At 52.1% G+C, this 15,054-nt stretch overlaps 1 protein-coding gene across 4 annotated transcripts in view; it reads right to left on the bottom strand.

Annotated features, from left to right (window-relative positions):
* The window catches only part of RIN3 (Ras and Rab interactor 3), a 119,578-nt gene that overhangs the window by 52,180 nt on the left and 52,344 nt on the right, over positions 1–15,054 (bottom strand). For all 4 annotated transcript variants that reach the window (XM_039232503.1, XM_039232504.1, XM_039232505.1 and 1 more), the window contains one exon: positions 14,557–14,674. In XM_039232503.1, coding sequence (XP_039088434.1) covers positions 14,557–14,674 — 118 coding nt within the window. The remainder of the gene's footprint in view (positions 1–14,556; positions 14,675–15,054) is intronic.

The raw sequence follows: 15,054 nt of genomic DNA, 5'->3' as shown, positions 1-15,054 counted from the left end.
AAACAACACGCAAGCTACATGCGTAGTTTTAGTTTCCTACAGTCACGTGGGAAATGGTAAACAGAATCGGGTCAAATGAACCCTGATCATATATTCTGTTTAACCCCAAATATCGAAAATGTTATCAGTTCCATAAATCATAACTATAAAAAATTATGAGTGGGATATTTTATACTTTTTTTATATTAAGTATTCAAAATCTTGTGTCACTTTTACACTGACAGCACATCTCAAGTCAAAGTCGCCACACCTCAATCGTGTGGCTCATGGCCGCCGGCTTGGGACTGGACAGCAGAGCCCGAAGCAGTTCTCAACCAGGAGCACACCTGTCCCCCAGGGCGCGCTGGGCAAGGTGTGGAGACAGCCTAGGATGTCACATCCTGGGGGGTGGGGAGGTGGCACTTCTGACACGTAGTGGGGGGTGGGCAGGGATGCTGCTAAAGGCCCCGAGGTACCCAGGACAGCCTCCTCAGCAAAGAACGATCCGGCTCCAAATGTCAAGTGCGCTGCGTTTCAGGAATCTTGCCGCGGAGGGAGAGCCAGTCCGCGCTCCCAGGACAGACAGCAGGAGCCCAGGGGCACCGTGCGATGCCCACGCCTAGCGCGCTGCCGCACATCGGTGCTTAGAGCAGACAGGAGCGCCCCCCGGGGCTCTGAACCACAGGGATCTCGCCCCCATCCTCATCCCCATCAGTGCCACGAAAGGAGTCACGGGATCAAGAACGAGGGGCTGGTCTCAGGGCGAATGGTGTTTTCACTTGCTTCCAGATGCTGCCGGAACGTTCGCCGGCTTGGAAATACCCAGCAGGGCTCCGGATGCGGCTTGCTTCTCTGCAAAGGCCCCCGGGGCAGGCTCAGCCCTTGCCAAGGGCAGGCCTACGGTTCTGGGGGACAAAGGCGGTGGGGGGGGGGGCAGGGCACTGCACTGTGGCTGTCGGGTCAAATGGCGCCCCCAGCTCAGCCCATCACTGGGCAAGTGGGTGCTCTGATCTTATATCTAGCTCCTCACTGGTTCTGAATGTGGGGGTGGACAAAAGGGGTGTTATTTCTGGACCTGCCCCCCAAGTCCCTACAGGCATAGAGTGGGGGGGGCTCTCCTGAATCACCGTAAATGCCCCTGGTCACAAAAGGGGACACACTTGCTGCACAGAGAAGAGTTTGCTGACACAGGGAAGTTGCTATGACCGCTTGGGGGTCAGGGCTCTGCGCCCTCAGGCCATTCCCTCCCCGCCCCTCCCCGCCCTAGGTTCCTCCTGCCAGACATCTAACCCCAATTCCCCTTTATCTACCACGTGGCACTTCCGCAGCCCAGCAACACCAGAGATGGAAGCGGGTATCTTGGCCCCAGAGGGCGTGACCACCACAGAGGGAGGGGCGCTGTAGAGCTAGCATGTCACACCCCGGGGACTCTCAACTCTCCATCCTGCGCCCTGGACCTGTGGGTTTATTCAAATATTTGCTGAGCACCTACTATGTGCCAGGCACTGCTCTGAGCACTAGGGTGATGGTGGTGGCTTCTTTCTCCCAGACACAGTGGCTCCCAGTGTCCCTCGCTATCATGCCCCCTGCCCACCATTCTTCCCCTGGACCTAGGGTGACGCTGCCACAGGTCCCTGACCCCGGGTGCCTACTGGCCCCTCTTCCTCCTTCAGCCCATTTCTGTCCCGCTGTGCTGCCAGTCCTCTTCCTAAGTGTCTCCTCTGTCCACACCCGCTGTAGGAGCCGGGGGGGGGGGCACCATGCTCCCCTCCGGTCTCCATTCTGGGTTGTTCCCCCAGCAGTGGGGGGCTTCTGTGTAAAAGGCACATCTTTAATGCCGTTCTGCTGGGGGTTGGCCCTTTTAGGTAAAGGCCGAGCATCAGGACCTGGGCACACGCTGTCCTGGGTTCGGCCCGGCCAAGGGTCCCCTTCTCTGCCTGTCCCCGCTTCCACACACCCCATACTCCAGGCCACTAAAGCTTCCCTGGCTCACCGCCCGCATCCTGTGACTCCACGGCCTTTTTCGGACTGTGCATGCCTAATATTTCCCCTAGTTATGCAGTGTGTGTGATGCTTGCACCCCGAAGCAGGGAGAGGTTTCCTTGAGAGCATCACCACGTGTTCCACTCAAGAGCAGTGCAGCACAGTGTTAAGCATACGTGCCGGGGAGCGGGCTGCTGGGTTTAGGCCCTGGACCCACCACTTACTCGTTGTGACCTCGAGCAAGCCGCTTAGCCTCTCTGTGCCCCAGTTTCTTCTTCTGCTCAAGGCACTGACTGGGTCGCTTGGTGGCATTCAGCTGGGACTGTCCTGGTCCAGAGGATCCAGAAGCCTTCGGCCATGCCTGGTGCCTTGGCGGGAAGGGCTGGAAGGCGAGGCTCAGCCGGGCCCTCTTGGGCCTTGCTCTCTCTGTGGATGGTTTCCAGGTGGCCTTTCCAGTGGGTGGTCTCAGTCATCAGATTTCTTACGTGGCTCCCAGGGCCCAAGCAGAAGCTGCCAGTTTTCTTAAAACTACACACAGAACCGGGATACTGTCCCCTCTGCCTTACTCTGTTGGCCAAAGCAGCCCCAGGCCAGCCCAGATTCAAGGGGAGGGGCTGTGGCTCCTTGATGGGAACAGGGTCAAAGAAAGGACCGCCATCTTGAATCTGCCACACAACGTGTTTACATCCTAGGGCTGATGGGCGGATTGAATGAGTTAATTCACATAAAGTGCTCCACAGAGGATTGCTATCAGTATCTTACATCCTCAGTCTGTCACTGTACCCAGGAAAGGCCCCAGGCACCCAGCAAGTTCTCAGTAAATATTCTGTGTCATAACTCAGCAGAGGAAGAGGCATGTGGAGAACGTTCTAGGTTGGGCTGTGTAGAGGGAGCTTGCTGTACCAAGCCCTGAGCCACATGCTGCACACTTGGGGCCACCTGGAACCCTAAGACAGTGCAGAAAAAATGGAGAGAGCACGAGACAGCAGAACCACCACCAAGCTAGCACAGCTACCTGAGACCCCACCGGCCCCTCTCCTGAGCGTCCCCCAGACCCATATGTTACAGATGAGGAAACCGAGCTCAGATGGGCTCAGGCCCGTGTTTACGTTCAACGGTCGTCAGGAGGCAGAGCCATCGAAAGGCCTGGCACTCAGGTGACCACTGCCTCGAGGGACTCGAGCTCCGCATGGCTGTCCTTGTTGCAGCCACCTGGTCCCCATCTGCCCCCTTGCTGTCCAGCTCTGGTTCTGTGCAACGAACACAACGGACTTGGATCTAACTTTAGCAGAGGCTTCAGATTCGGAGGGTGATTCCCAAGTTCTTAGACACGCTCGATGACTGCCCGCACTACCGCCCTCTCCGCCACCTCCTCCTGACTTGGGGAGCCTCCTGCGTTAGGGCCATGGGAGACAGGGCAAGAAACAGCCTGGTTTGGGGGGAGGCATTTTGAACCTGGAGGTGACAGCCTGGGTTCGGTCCCTGCTCCATTCCTGGGCACGATTTCCTCAGTGGCAAAATGAGGGTCCTAGCATCTGCTTCCTAGGGCTGTGGTGAAGACAAGAGGAATGGCGTCTATGGAAGCCCATCCAGTGCCTGGCACACAGAGAGTCCGCTACGGTGCCTGGCACACAGCAGCTCCATAGTAACTGGGGGCTAAAGGCGCTATAAGATTTCATGGTGGGACCTAGTTATTGGGGAGCTGAGTCTCACCTGGGGGCTGCTCACGGCTGTCTTGGACTGAGAACAATGACTGCATTAAAGAACATTCCAGTAGGGGAAGTTCTATTGGGGTAACTTCCTTAAAAGTTTCCCCTGTGAAAACCAAGACCAGAACAAACAACAGGAACACCCCAGCAGCTGCTGATAAAAGGCAGTGTAAACTATTCACCGATTCTCCACAGACAAAAGGAGATGGACACAAAGAGCCATGGAAGACACCAGTCCTTTTCTACAGAACTTTCCAGAAGGTCTCACCTCTGACTTCTTCCTTAAATAGTTTGGGCAGGAAGAAAAAGTTGGCGGGACAGGCATAATGACATGGCTTCCCAAGAGGCCAGCCCAGCTGCCTGGACGTGGAGAAGCAGGTGTCCCCTCAGCCACCGCAAGGCTTTAGGAAAATCCAAGCGCTCAGGATGCCGGGGTCAGGCAATCACAGAATGGCGCCTTCCTTCTGGTGGGGCTCTGTCCTTCCACGGCACTTTGCATCTGTCTCTTGCCAGGAGAGGTCACAGATCCGTTCCCCTCAGGAGTCCCAGAAACATTGAGTGACTTGCTGAAGGCCACACTGCAAGTTGCTGGGAGAGCCAGATTAAAACCCAATTCGATGACACCCGCCCATGGCTTTGCCTGAGCTCGCATGGCTCTAACGCTGCTCACTCTTCCTAGGGGTGAAGCCACCGCCTTGAAACTTCCAGAGCAAAGTAAGTCTGGGAGGCGCTCCAGAGGTGCTCAGAGGTAGCAACTGCCTTTCTTTTTCAGGAGAAAACCCCAAAGCTTGTAAGAACATCTTATAAGTCCTGACATGGGGTAATCCTCCTAGAGCGAGCCAAGCCTCCGCACAGGGTCGCCTTGAGAGCCACAAAGCACGTGGCTCTCTTTCTTCCACTCCTGTCCCAACTCACACACTTAGCTTCCCCAGCGATCCTTTTAAGAGCAGAATCTGGTCTCATCATGGTCCTCAACAGATGCTAGCTACATATATACATGAATGGATGAATGGATGGATGAATGGATGAATGGATGAATGAATGAATGGATGGATAAATGGATGACTGGATGGATGAATGAATGAATGGTTGGATGGATGGATGGATGGATGAATGAATGAATGGATGGATGGATGGATGGATGAATGAATGAATGGATGGATGAATGGATGGATGAATGGATGAATGGATGGATAAGTGGATGAATGGATGGATGAATGAATGAATGGATGGATGGATGGATGGATGGATGGATGGATGGATGAATGAATGGATGGATGGATGAATGAATGGATGAATGGATGGATGAATGGATGAATGAATGAATGGATGGATAAGTGGATGAATGGATGGATGGATGAATGAATGGATGGATGGATGAATGAATGGATGGATGGATGGATGGATGGACGGATGGATGGATGAATGAATGAACGAATGAATGGATGCATAAATGGATGAATGGATGGATGGATGGATGAATGAATGAATGGATGAATGAATGGATGAATGAATGCAGTGTCACTCTTGCATTTCTGCCTGGTTTTAGGTATCTTCACATATGTCTTTTTATTTATTCCTTATAATAATATCCTTAGATGCATCATTCACTCCATTTGTGGTTGCAAGTGAGGCCCAGGAGGGGCGCCCGGGTGGCTCAGTCGGTTGAGGATCTAACTCTTGACGTCAGCTCAGGTCATAATCTCACTGTTCAGGAGTCTGAGCCATGCACTGGGCTCTGTGCTGACAGTGCAGAGCCTGCTTGGGATTCTCTCTCTGCCCCTCCCCAGCTCCCTCTCCCTCAAAATAAATAAACTTAAAAAAAAAAGGGAAAGTGAGGCCCAGGAGTCAAACATCTTGCTTTTGTTCACAGAGCTAGTTTAGTGGCAGAACTGAATGCAAATTTAGATTTTCTAACCCTAAGATCCAAGCCAAAGGGGAAGGCAGGCAGTCAGGGGAGGGTGAAGGCAATTTGCTTTTTGTGAGCACCTCCTGTGTGCTCTTCCAGTCTGCTATCACAATGAGTCCATTTCATAGTTGAAAAAACCAAGGCTTTGTGAGGCAGAGTATTGAGCAACATGGCCAAGACCTCACAGCTGATGAAAGCAAAGGGATGGGATTTGTATCCGGGTCCACTGGGCTCCAGGCCTTCTGGACCAGGCCATCTCTCTGTTCGAGTGTGAGGTGTTATAAAGCAGCTGATCAATGGCCTGGTGTTTGCTACAGCTCTACTCTATGCGGAGCTGTGGGGCCCACACCTACTATAACACACAAACTCTATCCTCGGAAGCTTCCAGCCAGCGGGGGGATAGGAGATGGGGAAATATGGAGCTGAGAATAAAGGCCGAGGGGACTGGGGACAGCATCCAAGCACAGGCGAAGGGGGCTGAGCCCGGTGAGTACAAGGGAAGAGAATGGAAGTGGCAGGATGGTTCTAGATGGGGGCATGGGGATTATTACTCTTGGGTGGATGGGGGGGCTTTACACTATGATAAACTGGGGGAAATTGCCCTGAACAGGCAAGAACACATTAGGAAACTTCACTTTCTACCCAAGAAGAGGGCCTGCATGAGCAGTGGGCCTCAGGAGGGTTTCCACAGTAAGAATGAGCCTTTTCTAGAACAGGTAGGTCCCCCCTCCTCTGCTATTTCAGGACAGACCAACTCCTGCTCCTTACTGGCTGAGGCCTGACATTTCACCACTGTAACATAGGACTATTATTTCTGTTGAGAATTGAGATGCAAACTCTCGTGGCCGTGAGCACAACTTTATGGTGATGTTAGTCTTTCACACGTTAGTATAAATCAGTTTAGTGGCTAGAGAATTTCCAGAGAGCAGGTTTCACCGGAGGTGGCAGAGGGAGGCAGAAACATCTAGAGAGGAAGGCGGGAGTCCAGATGCAAATGTTGAGCTAAGATAATCCACACTCCCTGTTCTCCAGAAAGCCCAGGACCCCTGACACTTCTGTAGTCACCCCCAAAATAGGAGTGGCTGCACAGAGAACCCTGGTTCTCAGAAACAGTTGGGTTGGACTGTTTTTCCTTGGACAGATTTTCGGAAGCTGCAAAGCCCCAGAAGGTGATGGTCACCGTGCATGCAGGCCACCATTCGGGCTGGGTGCTGGCATGATACCTTCACCCCCACAAACCTGTTTCCCTCATCTTCCCCTTCTCTTGCCTCCAAAGCCCTGTGTTCTAGATCTTTCATCTCTGTCAAAACGTCCTCCTGTGTCCCACTTCTTCAGGGCAAAGTGAACTCCTGGCAGTCCCTGTGTGGCTGCATCCCAGAGAGGCGGTACGGCATCCCTCTTCTGCCTCCCACCCCGCCTTCTCAGGAGGCTTCGCCCACTGAAAGGGCCTCCCCTCCTACCCCCCTGCAATGGCTGCTCCTGGCCCCACCCCTTCGCTTTGCGGCCCTGTCCAGTCCCTGCACCGCCACCATCATGGCCATACATCGAGGCCCTTACCTCGGGAGGTCTCTCAAGCTCTTCTTCTTCCTGCACCCGGCAGGGAGGGCCGTCCCACCCCCACCCACACAGCCCAGCTCCCTGCAGAAGCACCTATTTATCAGGACGCTTCCTGCTCATAGTGGCTTCATGCCTTCCTCTGTCACTGCAGACTGAGTCCCTGACACCAGGGAGACACGGCCCCATCCCACCTCGTAGTCGTCGGTTTGGCTCCCCTCATCAGCTTACCCCCAACACAGCCCACCTTTTCCCAGATCTCTTTCCTGCCTCAGTTTCTCTTCCACACAGTGATTTCCCAACCACCACGGCCCAGGGAGTCCTGCGTGATATCCTCCCCCGTCAAAAGCAGTCCATTCCAGGGCACGTGGGTGGCTCCGGTGGTTAAGTGATGGGCTCTTGGTGTCGGCTCAGGTCCTGATCTCACGGTTTGTGTCTTCGAGCCACGTCAGGCTCTGTGCTGACAGTACGGATCCTGCTTGAGATCCTCTCTCTCTCTCTCTCTCTGCCTCCCTCTGCTCACCTGCTTTCTCTCTCTCTCAAAATAAATGAATAAAATTTTAAAAAAGTAATCAATCAGATGCCCCCGAAATACACACTCACATTCTGGCACTTAGGACAGTCTGGCCTGCAGTTTTGGTTAAGTATGAGTGAGTGTGTGTGTGTGTGTGTGTGTGTGTGTGTGTGTGTGTGTGTGTGTTTTGCCCTACAGATCCAATGTCAGCAGCCATGTCTTACAGAGCCCATCCTACGCATCCTCCTTCAGAAGCTATTCGGAACATATTTAATTGGTTGCATTGTTATCAAAATGTTTAATAACTCAGAGAGAGCTCATAATAAAACAAGTGAACAAAGGGAGGCTAAAAACCATATACACCACCATGATTCAAAACACACGCACGGTGGGGGGAGAGGGAAACAGGTGAAGGGGATGAGGCGCACACTTATGTGAGGAGCACTGAGTGATGTACAGAATGGGCGAATCACGATATCGTCCACCTGACACTAATATGACACTGTCTGCTACCTACACTGAAATGAAAGTTAAATTTAATGCATTAAAAAAAAGAAACTCATCAGAGTTTTACAATAAAGTTCTTGGAGTTAAATGATCCAATGGTGTATTTTTTTCCCCTGGACCAATCCCAATTTTGGAGGCTGAGGAGGGAATTGGTGAAACCAGAAAGAAACAAACTGTGGTTAGCTTTTAGCCCAAACCTCCCTGGGTAACAACCGCTGTGTGATAAAAAGGATGAATCAGCTTCTTAGCGGAGTTCTCTGGGAACAAAGCATTGCAGGAAACAATGGTTTGGAGGCGTAAGATGATGTTACTCAATCCCCATAGTGAACGAGAACTGTTAGCGTTTACTGAGGGTGCTCCCTCCATGCGGACGCTGGGATAGCTTTCCTCCAGAAACATCCCCACGGTGTCCAGGGGACACCATGGTGATGCTGGAAAGTTGCTCCAATTCTGACGTCAGTTCTAACGGTCTCCTTCCCTACTGCACCAAGCCATTCTCCTCCACCAGCTGGGTGTCCTACAGTTCAGCTCAATTCTGACACCGCCCCCTGGAGGTAGTGTCAGACCCCACAGGTTAAAGGCTCAGTCCCACAAGACGGCCCCCCACCCCGCCCCTTCCGATGGCAACTACAAGTCCAGGTGCAGAGATGGGATGTTCCAATGACTCCCTTCTTGGCTTCAATTAATTTGCTAGAGCGGCTCACAGAATCCAGAGAAACATCTTACAGATTAGATCACCAGTTTCTTATAAAATGATAAAAATGAGGAATAGCCAGATGGTAGCAGGGCAAGGTATGTTAACCAACCCAAAAGCTCTTTGAACCCCATCCTTTTGAGGTTTTATGGAGGCTTCCCTACACGGGGATGCATTGGTCATGCATTAAATGATTCGATCACTGGCCACTGGCCACTGGTGATTGATTCAACCTCCAGCCTCTCTCCCCTCCTTGTAGGTCAGGGTGTGGAACAGGAAGTTCCAGCCCTCTAACCATGTGGTTGGTTTCCCTGGCAACCAACACCACACTCCCCCTACCCCCCCAGCCCTCACTGAGATCTTTGTATAAACTCTGGTGTGGTTGAAAGGGACTTATTATGATCATCAAGACACCTTTATGGCTCCCAACACCTAGGAAATTCCAAGGGTTTGGGGAGCTCTGTGCCAGGAACCAGAATGGAGACCAAACATACATTTCTGATTATAAATCATGATGGCACAGTTATGCTGTTGAGTGCTTCCCTCACACTGGGCGATTCTGTCCCCTGTCCCTACATACTCATCAGTCCTCCAAGAGTTCTGTTGCAAGTGCTCCCGTTTTGCACGTGAGGAAACTAAAGCACAGATACGGAGTTTGTCTGATGTCCCAAGAGGACAGAGAAAGAATAAAGGTGTAGAACCATCTGCCTTTCCAAAGCGCATGCTCTCAGAAGAGGTTTGCTTTGACTAGAGTGTAACTCACCACTAAGGGAGTGCTGCTTCCCCAACAAAACATCACAAACTTGCCTTGTCCTTCCCAACCCTGACATTAATGATGATCGTTCCTTACCTTTCTATGTACTTAACACACTGTGGTCCAAATACAGGTTAAATCTCATTCTAGGATAATGGGTCAGTTGGTGAAGGGGTCAAACCCAAGAGCAGCAATGCAAACAGATCTGTGTGGACCTCACAGGCATTTTCTGGAACATGCTCTGAGCTGCCCATACATACAGATCTCTACTGCCCAGGGAAACTTATCTAGAACTTCCCTCCTTGGTTTAGAAGTTCCCCCAGTCCCGTGGCGATAACATATCCGTGCCAATCAGCACGACATTCACCACATTTACCAGTGAGTTGGGCTCTGTTCCTCACCACCAGTGGATCTATCCGCTTCAACGACTTGGCCCAAAACCACAGACCTCAGAGTGGGAAATCTGTTCAGGGCAAGAAGAAACCCTACCTGAGCTCGACAGGCCAGACTTCCTAAAGCCAGGGGGCCAGCCCGGGTAGCAGGGAATAGGCAGGGAGTGCCGTGGGGCTGCCCCCGAAATGGCCAGTGGCTCGGACTGAGTGCCAGGCAATGGCTTTCTGTAGGGGCCAGACCACATCATCCGTCCCTGTCTGATGGTTCCTCTTCTGGAAACAGGGTCAACTCATTTTCTTTCTCCTCTGCCTCCCTCTCCTCCCCCTCCTCCCCCTCCTCTTCCTCTTCCTCCTTCTCCTTCTTCTTCTTTTGTTTTTGTTTAGCAGCCAACTGCTGCTTGCTTGCTTGCTTGCTTGCTTGCTTGCTTGCTTTCTTTCTTTCCTTCCTTCCTTCTCTTCCTCTTCTTCTTCTTCCTCTTCCTCTCCTCCTCCTTTTGTTTTTGTTTAGCAGCAAGCAGAAAAAAATGCCGTCACATGAATGTCTCAGTGTCACCACCTTCAAGGGTGCAGATGAATGACAAGTAGCTAGCCCGCGAGGTGGTTAATTTTAGCCACTTCAGCTGGCCTAGCCTCCGTCCATGCTGTATCCTGCTCCTGTGTCCCCGTGTTCCCTGCTCTAGTGCCTTCTTCTGCTAGTTCTCTGCCCCCATCTGCCCCCCCCAAACACACCTGGCCTCTGAGGGTCCCTGTGAAGCTAAGTGGGGACCCAGACATGGCAAAGCCTTCTTTTCCCCTCAGGGCAGCACAAGGAGGACCAAGGATCCAGGAGATGGTAATGCTTGTTCGGAGGGGTTGCCGCCCCTCCCTGGGGTTCATGTGCTGCACACAGGGCAGCCAGCAGCTGCCGCTGTTCAGGCTGTTCGTCCCCACAGCATCACTGGCCTGAGCGACTCGGTCAGTGTTTTGCAAAGAAACTCTCAACAGGGAAGTAGAGGGGGATCCAAGCACACAGAACCACAGCAGTGGCCAAGTGAGCCTTCCTCACGGGGCCACGGGTGAGGCTGACCTCCCGTGTTCGGGGGATCCCCTCGTCTCCCTTCTTCGCCTGAGCTGCGGGGGGAATCCCAAATAAAAGGCCCCAGTCCCAGGCCTGGGCCTTCCCCTTGCCCACTTCCTCCTCAGGCTGACCCCACTGCAGCCGCCACAGGGGGACTCAAAAGCTTGGTGGCTCCTTCCTCCCACAAGGGACTATGTGGCGGGCACACACATTGGATGGGATTTACCCAGAGCCTGGAACCTTCTGTGTAGGCCAATTCCACTCTTCCTTTTAGCTTAATCTTGCAAGAGGATTAGTAATCATCATCATCAACCAGCAAATATTATTATAACCTTCTATTGTGTTCTCAGTATTGTCCTAAGTTATTTATTTATTTTTAAAGTGTATTTATTTATTTTGAGAGAGAAAGAGAGAGAGAGAGAGAGAGAGAGAAGCAGAGAGAGTATCCCAAGCAGGGTCCAGGCTGACAGCACAGAGCCTGACTCGGGGCTCTATCCCACTAATCATGAGATCATGACCTGAGCCGATACCAAAAGTCAGACACTTAACCAACTAAGCCACCCAGGTGCCCCTGTCCTAAGTAATCTAGACACACTAATTCCTTCAAGCACCCTATGAGGGAGACCATTATCCTCCCCACCGTAGAAGCCTGGAGAGGTCACACAGGTAGTAAAAGACAGAGTTGGGATTCAAACAGAGGCTGTGGCTCCATAGTCTGTGCTCAATCACCATGTTAAGGAGGCAGCTACTGAATGAGGAAACGAGACCAAAAAGATCAGAATCAAGGTGGCATAGAAACGTATCACCTGGTACTTTCTTGATGTTGTCTGGGTTCAGGGGTCTGAGGTTTGGGGGAGCGGTGGAGTAACATAAACAAAGAGCAAAGAAAAACACATACAAACTTATTGATGACAGCTGTGCAGTCACAGTGACTACATCATTACATCGCAGGAAGGATTTGGGGTTTGGGGTTTGATGGTCTTTTCAGCAAAGTTGAGCACGGAATGTTTCAAAGGGGGAAGTGAGATTCTATCACACGGTCCTGGGAGGAAGATACGAATCTGGGAAAGGGAGCTGCCTCCACCCCAGGTGATCTGTCGCTTGGGCTCCAGACTAGAAATGGGACATTTGCAGCCAGACATGACATCCTGGGTCCCGCTGGGGAGGACGTGTGCATGCTTTCTGACCAAGTCCCCAAAGGCCAGGAAGTGTAATTGGGTTGGAAAGACTCGGAAGTGATTACCCCGGAGCCAGGGCAGGGAAGTGAGAAAGAAGCGTGGGACAAAGGAGAAAAGCAGATCTTCCGGACATTCTGTCAGTCCAACCCGGTTCCCTTTTCCTCTGAGAAGCCTTTCCTATGAGCCTGCCCTTGAACACAACTCCCTCCTTGCACTTCCAGAGCACGTGTCGATGTGTAACACACTCAGCACATCACTACGGCCCACCTTCAGCTACTTTTTCCATGCTGGTGTTGAACTTCAAGAGCACAACGGCTATCAGGTTTCTAAAGGACTGCAGTTAACTAGTGCCTGGTCAGGCGAGTCTTTGAACCTGGCTGATGGTGAAACACGCGCCCAGAGTCTGTGCACCCCCAGGCACCTGCTGAGAACATCCAAGAAAGGGCCCAGGTTCTTGGAGAGCAGTAGGGGTCCCAAACAACCTCACCCCTTCTGCAGTCATTAGAAGGCTCTGGTTTCAGAAAACTAGAACCCTCCTTCCTCTTTGGGATCACTACACTTTCTTCCTTGCTGGGCACTGCAGGACAGAGGTCACTGGTTTGCTATCTAAGGTAACAACTCCACATACTCTACCCCCTCACAGACTCCCAGCCTTTCACCAAGATCCAAGTCCCCCGCTTCTGCCTGGGCACATGCCTGGACCACATTTCCCAGTCTCCCTTGCAGTTGGGTGTGGTCATATGACCGCACTCTAGCCAATGGGATGCAAGCACAGGTGACACACCCATTTCCTGCACAAGACCCTGAGCTGGGAGGCTTCCCTGCTGCTGCTGAGGAGGACTCTTGCACAGGGGCAGACACTAGCCTCTTCTGGGCTTAAGCCCTGACACTTTTGTTGTTATTGAGGCAGCTGGCTGATTTTCCCACTTCCACATTCTGCACAGCAGGGACTCTCCATCTCAAGGTCACCCCGTATTGTTACTTCTTTACCCTCTCCTCCCTCCCCCTGAATGAAAGCCCTGAGAGGCTGAGGCTGTGTTTTGTCCCCTGTTGTGGCCCCAACGGGAGAACAGCTCCTGACATAGGGGAGACGCTCAGTAACCGTGTGCAGAACACACAGTGAGTCAGGGTCTCTAGGGAAAGGCCCCTTTAACAGCAAGAAAAGCAACCCGCTTCTGCTTTCTCATCCACATCCACCAGAATATCAGCTTCTAACCGCACTCATACCGACTGGTGTCCCCTTCAGGGCCCAGCCCGTGTCCTCTCCTCTTTGCTGCCCTCCTGGAATCCTTCCCACCCCGATCTGCGTCCTCTGTGCCCCTCGGCCAGGGGTCCTTCTGCAGTCACCCCCTGTCACACTGCACAGGAAGTGTGTGTCTGTGTCTCTCGCACCCCCATCAAGTCCCTCCCCCCTTCTAGACTGGGAGACCCTTGAGGCCAGGGCCTAATCATCTGTGCATCTTCTCAGTGTTGGGCACAAGTGTTTCTTGAGAAACAACTACTCCAGAATATGTAATAAATACCTTAAAATATTTATTATATTTATATGTTATAGAAATATATCATATTTATTAAATACTTCATACATACTTTATTTTCTTTAACTCTTTTCACTCTGTTTCTAAGGGTAAAAAGCTTTCCACACCCCCCTGGATTTTTAAGAGGACCTAAGCGGATGCCTGGAATATTCTATAGATTCTTCTAACTTCTAGGCTTTTTGGATCTTACTACCCGGCATGGTTTGTGAGAGGCCTGGACCCTTTCACTGTGTATCAGTACAAACCGCCCTTGATCAGAGGCCCCAAAACATTTTCCCACGGGGGCCTGCCCTTCGCAGCCCTGTGCACACACAAGTTTTCTGTCTTCCAAAGCGCCTACCCATTTGGCCCTCACAAAGGCCCTGTGACTCAGGCAGGACAGCGACCGTTATGCACATTTGACACGAGAAAACGGGCTCAGGGAGGTTAAGCGACTTGTCCAAGATCACGGTTTGAGTGTGTGCTGAGCTATCTCTAGGACCAGGGGTCCAGACAGTCCCTCTCCTTTCCTTCCGCTTCTCCAGCCTCAGCTAGCAAGAAGAAACTTCACAGGGGCCAAGAGGAAGCCAAGCCAACACGCTGCGACATGGGTGAGCGGAAACACATCGACAGTGAGTGATAAACTGAGTTCACAACAAACCTGGCCAGATGACTTTGGGGGGGCTGAAAGTCCCCCCCCTTCTAATTTTAACCCCCCCCGACCAGGTGGGAGTGTCTGTGGTTACATGGTGTAGCATCTTCTGCTGCTACTGCTGTGTGGTCGGAGGCCAGCACAGGAAGGTACTTACTCGATTTTTCTTCTTTAATGGTGTATTCGAGCACCTCGGATGAGCCATCAGTCAGGGAAGGGAAGTGGACACAGAGCACCAGGTGCTTCAAGCTGCTGTCCCGGCAGACCAGGAACATCTACAACAGAAAGAGGGGAGCTCCATGAATCAAAGATTTGGGTGAAGGTTAGAAGGATAGCAGTGAGCTGGAAGTCATGGAATGTTCCAGAAACAAGGAGGCAGGCGGGGGAGTCAAGCATCCCTCAGAAGAACCGGGGATTCTGCCCTAAGAGCCATGTGTCACATAGCCCATGTCCCCTGGCTCCTGAGTCTCCATTTCCCATATGCCCACGGTGGGGGGAGGGGAGGGGGAAGGTCAACTAAATCAATGTCTCCTAAAGAACTCTGTATTGTAGACACAGAGTTTGGTGGTGTTTAAAATGTGGCTTCCTGTGCACCACCCCGGGATGCTGGTTGGGTGCCTAGGGTTCAGAATTCACTGCTTCTGATATGGGTAGT

The sequence above is a fragment of the Hyaena hyaena genome, unplaced genomic scaffold, assembly GCF_003009895.1.
Source record: "Hyaena hyaena isolate Hyena2069 unplaced genomic scaffold, ASM300989v1 scaffold_67, whole genome shotgun sequence".
Classification (NCBI taxonomy): domain Eukaryota; kingdom Metazoa; phylum Chordata; class Mammalia; order Carnivora; family Hyaenidae; genus Hyaena; species Hyaena hyaena.
The sequence above is the reverse complement of the archived record's forward strand: the minus strand, read 5'-3'. Positions and strand labels throughout refer to the sequence as shown.